Raw genomic sequence first — 17,367 nt, 5'->3', positions numbered from 1 at the left:
TGCTATAAACTTCCCTCTTAGAACTGCTTTTGCTGCACCCCATAGGTTTTGGATCATTGTGTTTTCATTGTCATTGTTGCTAGGTATTTTTTTATTTCTTCAGTGATCTCTTGGTTATTTAGTAGCGTATTGTTTAGCCTCCATGTGTTTGTATTTTTTACAGTTTTTTTCCCCTGTAATTGACATCTAGTCTCACAGCGTTGTGGTCAGATAAGATACTTGATATGATTTCAATTTCTTAAATTTACCTAGGCTTGATCTGTGACCCAAGATACGATCTATCCTGGAGAATGTTCCATGTGCACTTGAGAAGAAAGTGTATTCTGCCACTTTGGGGTAGAATGTTCTATAAATATCAATTAAACCTATCTGGTCTGTTGTGTCATTTAAAACTTGTGTTTCCTTATTTATTTCCTGTTTGGATGATCTGTCAATTGGTGTAAGTGGGGTGTGTTAAAGTCCCCTTCTATTATTGTATTACTATTGATCTCCCTTCTCATGGTTGTTAGAATTTCCCTTATGTATTGAGGTGCTCCTATGTTGGGTGCATAAGCATTTATAATTGTTATATCTTCTTCTTGGATTGATCCCTTGATCATTATGTAGTGTCCGTCCTTATCTCTTTTAACAGTCTTTATTTTCAAGTCTATTTTATCTGATACGAGTATTGCTATTCCAGCTTTCTTTTGTTTTCCACCTGCCTGGAATATCATTTTCCATCCCTTCACTTTCAGGCTGTATGTGTCCCTAGGTCTGAAGTGGGTCTCCTGTAGACAGCATATATACGGGTCTTATTTTTGCATCCATTCAGCTAGTCTGTGTCTTTTGGTTGGAGCATTTAATCCATTCACATTTAAGGTAATTATCAATATGTATGTTCCTATTACCATTTTCTTAATTGTTTTGTATTTGTTTTTGCAGGTCTTTTCCTTCTCTTGTGTTTCCTGCCTAGAGAAGTTCCTTTAGCATTTGTTGTAAAGCTGGTTTGGTGGTACTGAATTCTCTTAACTCTTGCTTGTCTGTAAAGGTTTTAATTTCTCCATTAAATCTGAATGAGATCCTTTCTGGTTAGAGTAATCTTGGTTGTAGGTTTTTTCCTTTCATCACTTTAAATATGTCCTGCCCCTCCATTCTGGCTTGCAGAGTTTCTGCTGAAAGGTCAGCTGTTAACCTTATGGGGATTCTCTTGTCTGTTATTTGTTGCTTTCCCCGGCTGCTTTTAGTATTTTTTCTTTGTATTTAGTTTTTGATAGTTTGATTAATATGTGTCCTGGCATGTTTCTCCTTGGATTTATCCTGTATGGGACTCTCTGCGCTTCCTGGACTTGATTGACTATTTCCTTTCCCATGTTAGGGAAGTTTTCAACTATAATCTCTTCAAATATTTTCTCAGACCCTTTGTTTTTCTCTTCTTCTTCTGGGACCCCTACAATTTGAATGTTCGTACATTTAATGTTATCCCAGAGGTCTCTGAGATTGTCCTCAATTCTTTTCATCCTTTTTTCTTTATTCTGCTCTGCAGCAGTTATTTCCACTATTCTATCTTCCACGTCACTTATCTGTTCTTCTGCCTCAGTTATTCTGCTATTGATTCCTTCTAGAGTATTTTTAATTTCATTTATTGTGTTATTCATCATTTGTTTGCTCTTTAGTTCTTCTAGGTCCTTGTTAAACGTTTCTTGTATTTTCTTTATTCTATTTCTGAGATTTTGGATCATCTTTACTATCATTACTCTGAATTCTTTTTCAGGTAGACTGCCTATTTCCTCTTCATTTGTTTGGTCTGGTGGGTAAAAACCTTCCTCCTTCACCTGCTGCATATTCCTCTGTTTTCTCATTTTGTTTAACTTAACTGTGTTTGGGTTCTCCTTTTCCCAGCCTGCAGGTTTGTAGCTCCTCTTATTTCTGGTGTCTGCCCCAGTTGGTGAGGTTGGTTTAGTGGTTTGTGTAGGCTTCCTGGTGGGGGGGGGGGACTGGTGCCTGTGTTCTGGTGGGTGGGGCTGGATCTTGTCCCTCTGGTAGGCAGGGCCACGTCTGGTGGTGTATTTTGGGGTGTCTGTGATCTTAGTATAACTTTAGGCAGCCTCTCTGCTAATGGGTGGGGTTGTGTTTTTGTCTTGCTAGTTGTTTGGCATGGCGCATTCAGCACTGAAGCTTGCTGCCCGTTGGTTGGAGCTGGGTCTTAGCATTGAGATGGAGCTCTTTGGGAGAGCTCTTGCTGATTAATATTGCATGGGACTGGGAGGTCTCTGGTTGTCCAACGTCCTGGACTCAGCTCTCCCACCTCAGCAGCTCAGGTCTGACACCCAGCCAGAGCACCAAGACCCTCCCAGCTGCATGGCTGCTTCTTATGTCAAAGTCTCTGTGGGACCGTTGCAAAGTCCACAGGCTTCTGCATGACCCAAGCACCTCTCTACCAGCGCAGTCACGTTGGCATGCACCACCCAGTAATTCCAACTGGAACTGCCATTTTAATGGCTTTTGATATTAATTGCCAGACTGCCCTCCAGAAAGCTCACAACAATTTGCATTAATACCAAATTTATACAAGAGTGTGTATTACTTTGCCATCTCCATTATGGTAGTGAGAGTTAACATACTTTCAAATAGTTTCCAATTTAATGGGTGAAAAATGTCATATCTCTGTTGCTTTAATTTATTTATTTTTCTTTTTTTTTAAACAGCCCTAATCTTTTTTTTTTAAATTAATTTATTTTATTTATTTATTTTTGGCTGTGTTGGGTCTTCATTGCCGTGCGCAGGCTTTCTCTAGCTGCGGTGAGCCAGGGCTACTCTCTGTTGTGGTGTGCGGGCCTCTCACTGCAGTGACTTCTCTTGTTGTGGAGCATGGGCTCTCAGGTGCGTGGGCTTCAGTAGTTGTGGAGCGTGGGATCAGTAGTTGTGGCTTGTGGGCTTTAGAGTGCAGGCTCAGTCATTGTGGTGCACAGGCTCTGTTGCTCTGCGGTATGTGGGATCTTCCTTGACCGGGGCTCGAATCTGTGTCCCCTGCATTTGCAGGCGGATTCTTTTTTTTTTAAATTTTATTTATTTATTTATTTTTGACTGTGTTGGGTCTTCGTTTCTGTGCGAGGGCTTTCTCTAGTTGTGGCAAGCGGGGGCCACTCTTCATCGCGGTGCGTGCCTCTCACTGTTGCGGCCTCTCTTGTTGCGGAGCACAGGCTCCAGACGCGCAGGCTCAGTAGCTCTGGCGCACGGGCCTAGTTGCTCCGTGGCATGTGGGATCTTCCCAGACCAGGGCTCGAACCCGTGTCCCCTGCATTGGCAGGCAGATTCTCAACTACTGCGCCACCAGGGAAGCCCTGCAGGCGGATTCTTAACCACCACTGCATCACCAGGGAAGCCCTCTGTTGCTTTAATTTGCATTTAATTGGTGAGGTTGCACTTTGTTTTTCCACACAGAAGGACTGTTTTTATCTCACAGTTTATATATTTTCCATCCATGTTCTTCCTCCATTTTTCTGTTGTGTGATTATCTTTTTAAAAATTAATCAGTGAGTGCTTTGCACATCTGCAGTTTATTAACTCTTGGTAATATATACTCCAAATACATTTCCCAGTTTTTAGTGAGCTTTTAATTTTGTTTACAGAATTTTTTTTGACATGTAGGTTTTAAGTTTTGCAGCCAGCCTGTCATCTTTTCCCCTATAGTTTTGTGTCAGAGATGCTTAACTGTTTCTGTGCCATGGACCACTCTGACAGTCTAGTGAAACCCGTGGATTTTTTCTCAGATTAATATTTTAAATACCTAAAACAAAATATAGAGGATTACAAAGAGAAACAATTATACTGCAATCCAGTTTTATCAACATGACAAAAAACAAATTTGTGATACAGTAACATATATACAAAAAGATCTAGCAGCAGGTCTCACATGCACTGTGATCTTGAAGTAGTGATGAACGTAAATGATACTTCAAGGTATTAGAACTCTGTAATATGATATGAAAAAATATGTAATTTCTGTGGGTGACAAGGTTAGGTACTTGCTTTGCTGCCTACATCAATAATTGAAAGAAATGCTCTTAGAAATTAATGAAAAGTTGGTGAAAATAAAGCTGTCACTCAGATTTCTGGATGTCTAAATTCTTCCACAGACCCATGACACCAGGTTAGTGAATATCTGGAGGCACTGAAGTAATAGCTAGAGGTAATCTTGTCCATTTTGCTGTGTCAGGCAGAGTAACCCAAACACCAGGCAAAGGGGTATATTCTACTTTTGTTTAGGATATCTAGGTGAAAAAAATTCACAGTCTCCTTTATTAAACCATGAACCTTATTTAATATTGTTAGGAAGATCCTTTTTCAAAGCTTCTACTGCAAACAAGTTTTTGGCAGAAGGTAAGGTATTGTTTGTAATAAAATAATATTGATAAAACAGGTTTGAAAAGTAATTTTTGTGGTTGTTCCACAATGTTAAATTATGCTAATTATATCAGCAACATATATGGATGTGTTGTTTATTAAATAAAAATCAGATCTGAAGGTCTGATTTCAAGAATCTGAAAGTCAATTTCTTACTGAATGATCTTTCTTTTGTTGGAACACGTAGGAAGCAAGTGGCCCATCAGCCCTCAGGGCATAACCAAAAGGGGAGTGAACTGAATTTTCTGCTAGGTCATACCCTTTAAAGAAAGTCCTTTTCAAAGTGAAAGGCTTGCAAACTGTGCTTGGCTAATTTGCCAACAATCACTGGACTAATCTTTGCTTTACCTACTTTTGTACTTAGTTACATCCCCCAAGTATGTTTTTTCATCTCTCTGAATAGTGTATGGATATAGGGCTGAAAACCTCTATTTTATCCTCACAGGTTACAGAAGAATGAGGTAATCATATCACTGTTTTAAAATTCTAATTCCTATGTATCCTATTTTCCAAGTGATTTTGCATTCCTCTGCCCTGAAATTGAAATCCTCCATATCCTTTATCAATATTAAATTCTTAATTACTTAGAAAGTTCTATGGGTAGGTTCCTTCTAGAAATGAATACTCTGGGAGGGGTGGCAGATGGGACAGCTGAATTTGGTAACAGGGTCCCTGATTTTATTTCATTTCTAGGCCAGCAGCATCAGGATAGCCTGGAAACTTGCTAAACATGCAAATTCTCAGGCCTTACCTTAGACCTACTGAATTAGAAACCCTAGAGGTGGGACCAGCAATCTGTGTTTTATTCAGCCTTCCAGGGATTCTGAGGTCTGCTCAAGTTCTTGAGATACAGACTTCTGAAATGGGTCTGAAATGACTGTTCAGAGGATTGTCTAGAAGGCTAAAGAAGGAAGTGATGGTTAGGTCCCAAAGATGACAGAAGAGAAGGTAAGGAGGCAGAATGGGGCAAGAAGACGGTGCAGCCAGCAGGGCCCTTCTAGGATCCAGGATCACGAGCTGTGTCTATGGGGATGACGGTGTCAGATGGACAACCCAGTCCCGGCTGGCTTAAGGAGATGCCAGAAAACATGCGTAAACTCACTGGCTCACTGACAGAAGGGCATAGAACATGGCATGAGGCAAATGCAAATACCTCTGACACTAAAACTAATGACAGCTTGTAGTACTTACAGAATGTTTCCTACCTGACAGATTTCCTGCTAAGCAATCTAAATGAATGATCTCATAGGATTCTCACAAACATTACCCACACTTTGCAGCCCGAAGAAACTGAGAGACAAAGAGAAGTAATGCGTCCAAGACTACCCAGTGAGTGATGGTGGGGGCGCAATGGGAGCCAGGCTCGGAAGCCAACAGCAGTGTTTTAATCACCACTTCATCCACCTCCCCGTTTTTCACAAATACAAGTCAGCATCTGCCCAGTGAAACAGGGAATGTTCGCACCTGTTGCCAGTCTAAAAGCAGCCTGACAACATCTGTAAAGCCTTCAAGAATAATTCACACTCACTGCATTTTCCTCAGCACAGTGCAAAGTACCTGTTCCCACCAATCCACAGGGCCTTGGCATTTTGCCTCTAGCAAAGAGATGTGAAGCTCTGTCTGCTCTTTATCAAGGCCAGTATCATTCAAAGGCATCTTAAAGAGCCAAGATAGGTGGTTCATTTTTAAGCCAATATAAGTATCTATAGCCTATAAAATAGGTTTTAGGAACGTAATTGGACCATGCTGTGGTGGCCTCGCCATCGTTACAAAATGGTGGTAATTATATCGACAACAATTTATGGATAGACTGCTTATTAAATATATATAAGATCCAAAGATTTGGTTTCGACGACAAAAAATGAATGTCTTCACTGGAAGATCTATCTTCTCTTTTGAAACTGACGGAGCTGTGACAAATGGCCTGCAGGATATATGTGATCAGCCGAGCAGCGGCAACGAATGGAGACTATTATTTTACAAGCTGTCCCTCCCTCATCTGCAAGATTCTCACCAGGATTTTCATTCTTTTCAAAGCAGCCTTTCAACCCGGGTGAGGCTGACTACGAGGTGGGGTACCGCAAAGAATGGAGACAACACATCCCAGGAGAGGACTCCCTCATCCATGTCCTGCCCTCCAGGTTTCCTGGGGCTGGGGTGGGGGGGATTCCAGAGGGTCTCGGTCAAGGAAGACTGTGCACCCGCCCTCACGAGTCAGGAAATGCGGACCACATTCTGTTGATCTCTGATGGAGAGTAGTGACTTCTGGAAGGACTGGACAGAAATGCTTCTGAGGGGTAGAAGCTGGATCCTAACAGAGACAGGAGTGGTGGCATGAGTGAGCGAAGGAAAGGAGGAAGCCTGGCTCTGTGTGTGGTTTTGGAAGGTTATCTTTCCACCCAAGACAGCTGGCAGAGGCTTCCCAGTTGTCTCAGCACAGGACTAGCCTGTCTCCTGGCGCTGGCCGGGGTCTTTCAACCTCCCATGAAGGCTTTGTGTACCCTGCTTCGTCAGGTTCAAGCTCTTCCCTAGGAATGGGATGGAGGCTCGGGAGGGGCTTCTCACCTGCTCCTGCGGGGGTGAGCGGAACTCCCTGGTTTTCCGAGCAGTCAGGGCCGCAGACATGTTCAGGGCCTGCATGAGTTCGTTGTAGCGGAACTTCTGATTTGCCTGGAGCTTGGAGACATAAATGTCGCCAAAGGCCACGATGGCCTCCACCCGGTGCTGCAGCTCCCAGTCACAGAGATAGCTGAGGAGCTCACACATCTGCAAAAGTGTACACACACGTGAATATAATAATACGTCATGTGCATTGGTGAAGCAGCTATCATCCCCATTCTACAGATGGTAACACTGAGACTTAGGCAATTTAAGGAACTTGCCCAGTGTCACACAGTAATCATAGAGCTACTACTGGAATCCAAGTTGGCCATTACTGGATGACTCTGGATTAGTACTTGAACCCAGAGCCCAGCTCTTTACTGCTGAGCCAGGAGAACAACAGGAAAATGAGCTCATTAAACACAGAGCATGTCTGCCTGTGGAGACAGAGAACAGCATGTAGGAGAGCGTTTTCCCAGGGCTCTAAGCTCAGTACAGAAACCACCACTGAATGGTACATATGAGCACTGGGTCTCCTTCCTGACATCTTCTGGTTCTGGATGATGGGAAAGCGAGACTTCTGCTTCCCTCCCCATCTTTCATTGTTTTTGTTTATCGGCACTGTTTTTCTATGATCAGTTGTTATAACTAATCTTATCACCATTAGAATTTATACTAATAAGAAAAAAATAGCCATACCTTATTGAGCACTAGCTATTTGCCAGACACTGTGCCAGGCACTTGCCATACTTTATGTGTGTTCCTCATATTTTTACTAAAGCAGAAGTTCTATTTACCCACCTCCACTTAACCCATCACACGTGACTAAAGAACACTCTCCAGTGTGTCTGGGCACAGACAAGGCCCCGGGTGGTGGGGTGCTGTCACCTAGCAGGACAGTCTCTGCACATCTGCACACCTCTGCTCCCGCCAGGTAAACTGGGACCCAGAGCTTACGATCGTCCTACTTGTGATTCTAATTACAACATTTAAAGTCATGTGGGTGAATGAAATAGGAAAACTAAGTTGAATGACTAGGGAACATCTGTGAAAGGCGAGTTTTTTTTTTTTTAAATGCTAAAATTGAGTGTGAGTTAGACAACTATAAAAAGTTGGGGGAAATCATAAAAACCTAGAAGCATTTTGCACTCAGGTTGCTTTCAATTACCTCTAAATCTGCAGCCTGCCTTAAAGACCCCAAAGCGGTAATCGTAGATGGTGCATGACAGGTGTCACCCATGGAAAAGAGAGGACGCTATGTGCCAGTCAGGGACTCACATTAAAGAAGAGGTCTTGCCCCAGATCATGGGGATACAGATGCCTGCTTCAATTAAACTGGTTACTGCAGGCACACTTATTTTCTTAATTTTAGAGTTAAGAAAAGTTACAATAAAACAAGCCAACTCTTAGTTTTGACATTTTCCTATTGTTTTTCTGCTTTCTACCTCATTTATTTCTGCTCTAATATTTATTTCCTTCCTTCTGCTGAATTTGGGCTTGGTTTGTTCTTTTTCTAGCTCCTTGAGGTTATAAAGTTAGATTATTTGAGATCTTCCTCCTTTTTTTAATGTAAACATTTACTGCAATGCACTTCCCTCTTCTATTTTTGCTGCATCCCATAGGTTTTGGTAATTTTTGTTTGCATTTTCATTTGTCTTGAGGTAACATCTTTTTAAAAAAAAATTAATTAATTAAATAAATAAAAGAAGAGGTCTTGGCCCTCCATCAGAATAGCACATTTCTATGTTTTAATAAAATATTTAAGGTACATATGTAAAATTTGTTATGCTTCTCCTCTATATTCAATGTTTTGATGAAATGACCACCTACCAATCCCATCATATTGGATAAGAGAGCTTCGACTGCAGATTATTTTTTATAATATATTTTACGCTAAAATATGTTTCCAATTATATTTTTTAAAAACACATTTTAATATTATGTTTTACTATATCATCATCCACATTTTACAAATCATAAAGCCAAGAGTGATGGGCTACTGACTTCGCAAATTTATTTAGCCAGGAAGTGGCTGAGGAGCAGGAATTGAAATCCAGGGATGCCTGAACCAGGGTCACTCCACTAAGATAAACTGCTCTCCTCTATTTCTTTTCTTTTCTCTTTTTTTACTTTTTAGAAAATTTATTGAAGTATAGTTGATTTACAGTGTTGTGTTAATTTCTCCTCTATTTGTTTTCATTTCTCTCTTCTCAGTGCTGAGAAGACAAAAGTCACCATCCTCTTTCAGTGCATCACTGATGCTAGCTTACGTCTGGTAAGACTAAGCTGCGCAAGGGGGCAGCTCTAAGTGAGCAGGGCTCCTAGCTCAGATGGCACTTTCTTTGAGTGCCAGTGTAACAGGTTCACGTCAGGCTTGTGATCGGAGCACGGCAACAAATGAGAGCCGGTGATGAGTGTGGTCATCCTACAAGCCAGTTCCTTTGGTCAACTCCACGGCCAAAGGCTCCTCCCTGTCTCCAGACAAGATGTCACAAATGAGCGTTTTAGTCCCGAAGGGTAGGAGAGAAGATCAGGGAAAATCCGTCACCGGGACCAGAAAAACAGTTCTAAAGCACACGCTTTACTGACGAGGGCTGGTATTTTCGTTTTGGTTTGGGGAGACTTAGGGAGTACCCTCCAGCTCAGGAACAAGCAGGACCAGTGGGCGCTCTCCCTGAGCATCTCTGCTACACTCCACATTCAGGCCAGTGCCCACAGTCCTGGCGTCACCACCAGGCTGCACTGTCTCCCTCCCCAGCTCTTTCCAAGGGCAGGATGCTGGCTGTCCCGTTACCTGCAGCTTGACGGACTCCGGTAACCGGGTCTGCAACAAGCCTCTGCCGGGAGCCTCCTTGCCGGCCTTTTCCCCAGCCTCCACAGCCTTCTCCTCCACCTGGGTCACCTCCTCCTTCTCTGCTCCGCCCTGCGTGCCCCCACTGTGCTCCCCAAACACGGAGGGGTCGATGAGAAGGAGGATCTGCCGAACATCGTCATCGTCAAACACCCCCATGACCAGCAGGGTTCCGATGAGTTTCAGCACAGGCACAAACTGGAACTCCACGGACCCCCCGACGGGGTCCCGGATGTGAGCCCCACTGCACTGCACTGCCTCCGTCAGCATGCTCAGCGCCTTCGTCTTGAGAAGCTCCAAGGGAATCTCGGGGCTCTGCTTCTGGTGTTCCTCGCTGGTCATGACGAAGCAGGAGGGGGAGAACCTGAACCCTGGCTTGAGGCACGTTCTCGGGCCCACCCCAGGGAGCCCATGCCTCTTGGACTCGTCCGGGTACAGGTGGATTTTCCTGGTGCTGCTGGTGATGGGGATGATGTACTCATTCTTCATCATCAGCTTCCTCTCCTTAGCGCTGGCCAGGTGGATGCTGATGAGCAGGTCGTAGAAGCCGGAGCGCAGGAAGCCGGGGAGGTACTTGTTGTCAATGGCGTAGAAGAGCTGGGAGAGGTCCACGTGGCTGCACAGGGCATAAGCCACGCGGCTGTTTCCCAGGGCGCACAAGGCGCTGTAGAGTCTCAGCGTGTGGTAATGGAACCACATGAGGTCCTCCTGCTCGCAGAGCTCCAGGATGTCCACACACCTGAGGAGGAGACAAGCAATCAACCACTCCACAGGGAGAAAACTGTGCCAGAATTCAGCGAAGCGCTTACCCTCGGAATCCCCACGGATCTCACCCGAGCCAAGGAAGGCAGAGTGGGTAGAAGCCTGGAGGAGTCTCTTACAGGTTATCATTCGTCTCCCAGTTCTGGTCCATATCCCAACTCCTGATAACCCACCATTTCTAACTATGAGGGTCTCAAAAGTCTGTAAGACTTAAAAGACACTAGCTTGGGACTTCCCTGGTGGTGCAGTGGTTAAGAATCCGCCTGTCAATGCAGGGAACACGGGTTCAAGCCCTGGTCCGGGAAGATCCCACGTGCCATGGAGCAACTAAGCCCGTGTGCCACAACTACTGAGCCTGCACTCTAGAGCCTGCGAGCCACAACTACTGAAGCCCACGTGCTGCAACTACTGAAGCCCATGTGCCTAGAGCCCGTGCTCTGCAACAAAGAGAAGCCACCACAATGAGAAGCCCACGCACCACAACGAAGAGCAGTCCCTGCTCGCCGCAACTAGAGAAAGCCTGCGCGCAGCAACGAAGACCCAACGCAGCCAAAAATAAATAAAAATTAAGATTAAAAAAAAAAAAAAGACACTGGCTTACCAAACATCAAAGTCCCCATTATTAGGGAAAAACCCAACTCAGAACTGAAAACATTCAGGTATGTGACAGGTGACTTGGTCCTCTTATTTGTAGGCTCAAGGGGATCCTCTGTTTCCTGATGTAAGAACCCCTCAGAAGACGTAGCTAAAGCCCTCCCATCAATTTACCATCTGCCTCATCTATGTAATCTCCAGTTTACCATCAGCCATGGGGCTATCCTTTTCCTGAAAACAAACACACACCCGCGCTCTTGTCCAGAGAGGAAACGCCTTCCAGCCTGTGATGAGTTGGCGTAGTCAGGTAGCCAGTGCACTTTCTCCATCCTGACTGTAGAGATCTATCTGCTGTGTATTATTCCCTTGTGTGTGGGGGCCCGGGGCTTTGATCTCTGCTTAGATTCTTCCACTTTGTCTTGGTCCTCACTGAGAATCTGAGGACACTTTGCAATTGGCTTACCTGGCTGGTCTCCTGGTCTTTTCTGCTCCTTCCCTACACTAGCCTGTCCTTCTGCTGCCCATGACCCAGTGGAATACCTAAATGTGAGCTATGCAGGTGTCAAATACCTCCATCCTCTATTGCTTTATTTTTTCAGTCCAAGAGATCAAGGGGTAATAACATCCATAAAAATAGAACTTACTTAATTTTTTCTATGTACAGAAACTGAACTAGATTTTCCCTACACAATTTCATTTTTTCTCTCTCAGCAATCCTTTGGGTGGGCATTGATCTCACTGTACTGATGAGAAGACCGAGGCCTGGAGTGCATGAGTAACTCACTCAAGGCCATGCAGCCAGAAAGTGACGGTGCTGGAATTGAACCTAGCCCATAATCCAGGAGCACCTCTTAAAGAGTGGGGACCAGGAGCCTGATTCTTGGTTCTCCAAGCAAGCTAGGCATGCCTCATTCTTCCCCTTCTTGCCATCAGTAACATATATTTCTGAGCCATGCTAGGGTTTTTAATTAAACGCATGGAAACGTCCCTGAGTGCAGGTACTCGGAGCTACAGTGAAAGCCCCATGGCAGGCACATCACTGTGAATACCATGCTGTGTCTGAGTGAATAATCAAAGTGGGGAAGGGAAAGAAGAGAAACCGAGGCTTCGGGGCAGTCAGCAGTCATCTTGGGCCCTTTGCCAATAAGGATGCTCCTCCTTGGCTTCTGGGCTTGCTGGGTACCTGCTTCCCTGCCTCCCGGGCCCGGCCCTCCCTCTTTGGGCCCCTCCGCTACCTGTTCTCCTCGGGGATGTAGAGCGCCATCATCTGTAGGGGCTCCAGGCACTGCACCACCCAGCCATGGCGCTCGCTCACCCGCTCCGTCTCCACCTTCAGGAAGCTGCTGGGCATGCGGCTCCAGAGGACGGGCTGGATGCTTTGGACGTCCAGCCGTGGTGGGCACTGCGGGACGGGGTTTTTCTCTTCACTCTTAAATATGGCCGCCGACAGGGGCATGGCGTTCTGGGGCAAGGCAGAAAGGCATCAGGGAGGAGAACACACGTGCAACGCAGAGATGCTCAGTGGCTGGACAATGCACCCGGCCCATGATAACCAAAAGGATGAGCATACGTTACAAAGAGACAAATGCATCCCGGGACCAATGAGGGCTTCGCAAGCATCAGTGAAGACCTGACATAATGGGTTACGTGAACATTCGTTAATTCTTTCGGTACTCAACAGAAGTGGGAGAAGGGGAAAATGGGAACCTGTTAGTTTGGGAGGCATATGACAAGCAAGAGGTGACAGACTCCCGGCTTCTCAGGCCTGAGCTTCTCCCCCTAATGGTCAGCAGGCCCCTCACGTCACAGGCGTTAGATGAGGGGACAGATAAATACCTTCAGCTTCCCAAGTTCAAACTGAAACAAAGAGGTGCTGGTAGGCTGCAGGAAGACCGCTGGAAACACTTTGGTATTGGGCTCCACCTGGAAACCAAAACAAATCCAGACGTTTGCCCAGAATTATAAAATCATAGGGGGGGCTAAGTCATGGGTGTTTCAGTCAACACCCTCACTCTAGCTCGAGCTGAAAGAGGGCAGTTAACTGGCTGCTCATTGGCACTGCTCAGAAATTCCCAGAGACCCGGTGCCTAAGCGTAGCTACTGTCACTGCTCCCACCTTCCACACGCCCTTCCTCTCTCCACGCGGGGCTGAACGATCTCACGTCCCTTCAGTTCCTCTCTCGGGTAACCGAAGCCAGCAGCTTTCTGCAGTGCTCAGGAGGACAGTCGCAGGTGGGAGCAACCCACCGGCCACCGAAGGCAGTGCCTGCTCTGGTCACAGAACAAGCTGAGGTGCTGCTCTTCACAGAGCACGGAGACCCCCCCCCACCCAAGGTCCACAGCGAGGACCACCATCCATCACTCCCGCCCTGGAAGGTGACAAGGGAGGGTGGTGCGGTGGCTTCAGTATTCTTTCTCAAGGCACATGGGTGTCAGTCAGGCAAAGCCGGGAGACCTACAGCAGAGCGTCGCAACCTCAGCCCTACTGATAAATGTCTCCAGAGTTGCCAAATGTCCCTGAAGGGAAAAGAGGCCCCACTCGAGAGCCCGCTTTGCAGGCAGGGACCACGCGGCGCTTCCCTGGAATTACATGAAGAGGCTGCACCTGGAGACTCTCTCCTCCCTCAAAACCGCTCCCTCTCACTTGGTTCCTCTGGACTTCTCTCCACCCCTTCCTCACTCTCCATGATTTTAGTTCTTACATTAGATGGTGCAGGATTCACCAACTGCCTTTTAGCTGCCACTGAGATGAGGCATGTGGATTTATTTATTTATGACATCTGGGGCTCCACTTATCCCTTGCTCACTTTGAAGTCGGGCTTTTGATCAGACTCGGAGGACCACGGAAGAAGAAATGGAACTTTAATTCCACCAACTAAAGTCCTTTGCCTTTAAGCAAACCTTGCGACTCTCCCGACCTGTCACATTAGGGGCTGCTGGGTATTGGGAACATACCCTAAAAGTGCCCCTCAATGAGTCACCCCCTTGTACAATCCCCTCTCCTAGAACCTGTGCCTTGTTTCCAGCAAACAGAATATGGCAAAAGCAACTGTCATGCCCCTGATTGGGTTACACTGTAGAAGACTCCATCTCAGCAGATGGGAGAGGAAGATGGTCCAGAGAGCCTCGGAGAAGTAAACTGCCATGTTGTCAGAGGGCCATGTGACAGGAGTTCCAGGGGGTCTCATGGGGCTGAGAGTGGTTGGCCCCTGGCTTCAGCCAGCAAGAAATGGAGCCCTAGTTCTACAAATGTAAGCAAATGAATTCTGCCAACAACCATGTGAGCTCAGAAAGGGACCCCGAGCTCCAGAAAAGAATGCAGCCCAGCTGACACCTTGACTGCAGCCTTGTGTGACGCTGCCCAGAGGACCCAGCTAAGCTGTGCCCTGACTCCTGACCCACGGACACTGTGGGACAATAAATGAATGCCTTTAAGTCACTGAGTTTGTGGTAATTTGTTATCAGGCAATAGAAAATGAATAGAGCAGTTTTCCTTTCTGCCAGGATATTGGTTATGGGCTTCTTGTAAATAATGAACTTCCTCAATGCATTCAGACATAAGAATTATAAACACACATCTTTATGGCTGGAAGTGACTTAAAAGACTGTCTGGTCCAGTGCTATCATCTGCTCACGATGAGGAGGCCAGACTGGTTAGACCCCAGGCGCGCACCCAGCACATGTCATTTGAGCACACTGTAGTGGGCTTACGTTTCAGATAAAACGTTTGCTTTTACCTGATGCTTCAGGTACCCATGGATGATATGAAGGGATGATGCCAGTAAAACCAATGGGTAGGGAGGGGGCTGCTAGAACTGCCTAGGCTATGTCTGAAATAAGCTTTGGTAAGGACATTCAACAATTATTTAGTGCCTATCACATACCTTCTTTGTGCCAGGATCTGGGTTTATGGGTGAGAGACACATATGGGAAATTCTGATTTGATGCTGTGTGACTTTGGCCACAAGGCAAGAGTCATCTCTGGTCTGGCGCCAGATTTCTCAAATACCCAATAACATCTAGAACAATGTGTGTCCCTCAAGTCATGGCAACTTGAAGCAAGCAGAGGTCTGGCAGCTGAGAAAACTTCACCTGGACCAGCCAGGTGAAGAGAGAGAGAAACGCACTCAGCCAGAGGTTTTCTTTGCTGAGCTAAATTGTACCAGTATAGGGAACGATAGGCTGAAGAGGGTGGTACGTTTTTAGGTCCCTCAGGAATGGTCCCTGCAAACTTCATAAACTACCCAGTCAAATGCCAGGGCCCTCCTCAAACCTGCTTGCAGAGAGGAGGTCCTTGAAAGCATCTAGGATGGGTGCCCTGGGATGGGTTTATTTCTACCGTGCAGAGTACACTCCCACCACGATGAACAACGGAAACGTCTCTCCAATCACTAAAATAACAAGAACACACAAGGGCGCGCTCCTGATGGGTGTGCCTAAGGAGAGAAACTGCAACTGGTGGTGTGGTAAGTGGAATACTAGACGGCCCTCCTGACCCCTGGGGTTAGTCCCCTGATCGTGTATGTCACAGGGCAAAAGGGTTTCTGCAGATGTTAGTAAGGCTACTGACCAGCTGGCCTTAAGAGAGACAGAATATCCTTGTGGGCCTAATCCGATTGCACGAGCCCTTAAAAAAAAGCAGGTGTTTTCTCCTGCTGGGGGCAGAAGAGAAAATCAGAGAGGGTCTTGAAGCACGAGAAGAACCAGATGTGCCCTTGTTGGCTTTGAAGATGGGAGGGGCCACGTGAGAGGGAATGTGGGCACCTCTGGAAGCAGAGAGGGGTTGGCCAGCAAGAAAATGGGGACTTTGGAACCTCAGCCTACAACCACAACTGGATCCTGCCGACACCGTGAATGAGCTCGCAGGGGATTCTACCCAGAGCCTCAGGACAGAGCTAGCTCATTCCAGCCGACACCTTGATTTGGGGCCTTGTGAGAACCTGGGCAGAGAGCCCAGTCAAATCTACAGAACTATGAAATGATAAGTGGATGCTCTTTTAAGCTGCTAATTTTGTGGTAACTTTTCAGGCAGCAATTAAAAAAACCAGCGGCTTCCCAGCCGAGTTGGTCAGTTTGATAATAAATACTTAGCAAGCACTCACTAGGTACCAGGTACCGTCTCATGCGTTAGGGGATGCAGCAGTGAACCTGAGAGATGGCCTGTCCCCTCAAGGAGCTTACATTCTGGAAGGGGAGGCTGCATTCTAATGGAATAAGCAGTGAGCCCAGATTTGAGGCTGCCACGAAGTGCCATGGACTTTCTTCCCTTTGTGTTTAAGGTGCCTTTTATCACTGGCTGCTATGTTTTGTCTTTGCAATGACAGACATTCTACTTCTAATCACGTGTGAAGGTCAGGGCATAGGAACTAGCCTGAACTGAATGGTAACCCCTCTCGTAAACCTGAATCTGACGTCTGGCTCTGCTCTCAGAGCAGTGTGGCTGGAGTGGCAGTAACTGAGGAGTATCTCTTGAACACACATTTTATTTCTCATTTCTCCCATGATTACATTAAGTGAGACAGAAAAAGCTTTTCAAATTGCGCAGCAGTATTTAACGGGGAGGTCTAGAAACATTGTTTGAGAGAATCCTCCACTCATTATTTTGCTTACTGGTCCTCTCTGAATGGAAAGCCAGTATATAAATATTGCTGCCCTGCTCCTCTTGAGATAATTGAAAAATGAAAATGGCTACAGCTGCAGAATAACAATTATCCCACTGCTGGGAGCCCAGACGCATGGCTGGACACGTTACTGTCTCACGGGAATGAGCAGGGGGCTGGGTGGGGATGAGCCCCCCGAGGGTCCCTGGTCAGAGTCCTGACCTCCTCCCCATCCCCACCTCAGGGTGGGAGTGGGTTTGGACCCCTGAGCAGAGCCATCGGGATTTATACGCATGGAGTCACGCCAGGCATCCTGGGGTGCAGGTGCCAACATGCAGCTCAGACAGCGGACCAGCCCAGTGTCATCCAGGAACTACTGTGAAAGATGGGATACAAATGTGTTCTCCTCTTTGCTGTAACATCTTCTCACCATCATGGGCTCTTTCCTGAAGCAGGCAAGTCCCTGCTGCTGCAAATGCCATGGGCTATTTATTTAGGGACCTTAAGAGTGATTAGATGCTTTGGAGCTCTCTGTAGCTCAGGGAGGACCCTTCAGTCAAACTCATTTCAAAAGTT

General features: G+C 46.2%; 1 protein-coding gene across 1 annotated transcript in view; it reads right to left on the bottom strand.

Moving 5' to 3' along the window:
* Window positions 1–17,367, bottom strand: part of RYR3 (ryanodine receptor 3) — a 552,083-nt gene that overhangs the window by 172,908 nt on the left and 361,808 nt on the right. Inside the window, exons 33-36 of the mRNA XM_036843923.1 lie at window positions 13,028–13,114; window positions 12,427–12,653; window positions 9,779–10,574; window positions 6,949–7,149 (exon numbers count right to left, since the gene is read on the bottom strand). Of these exons, the coding sequence (XP_036699818.1) occupies window positions 6,949–7,149; window positions 9,779–10,574; window positions 12,427–12,653; window positions 13,028–13,114 (1,311 nt within the window). The remainder of the gene's footprint in view (window positions 1–6,948; window positions 7,150–9,778; window positions 10,575–12,426; window positions 12,654–13,027; window positions 13,115–17,367) is intronic.

Source organism: Balaenoptera musculus, chromosome 2 (assembly GCF_009873245.2).
Source record: "Balaenoptera musculus isolate JJ_BM4_2016_0621 chromosome 2, mBalMus1.pri.v3, whole genome shotgun sequence".
In the NCBI taxonomy this organism is placed as follows: domain Eukaryota; kingdom Metazoa; phylum Chordata; class Mammalia; order Artiodactyla; family Balaenopteridae; genus Balaenoptera; species Balaenoptera musculus.
Note: the sequence above shows the minus strand (reverse complement) of the source record. Positions and strands in the feature narration are given on the sequence as shown.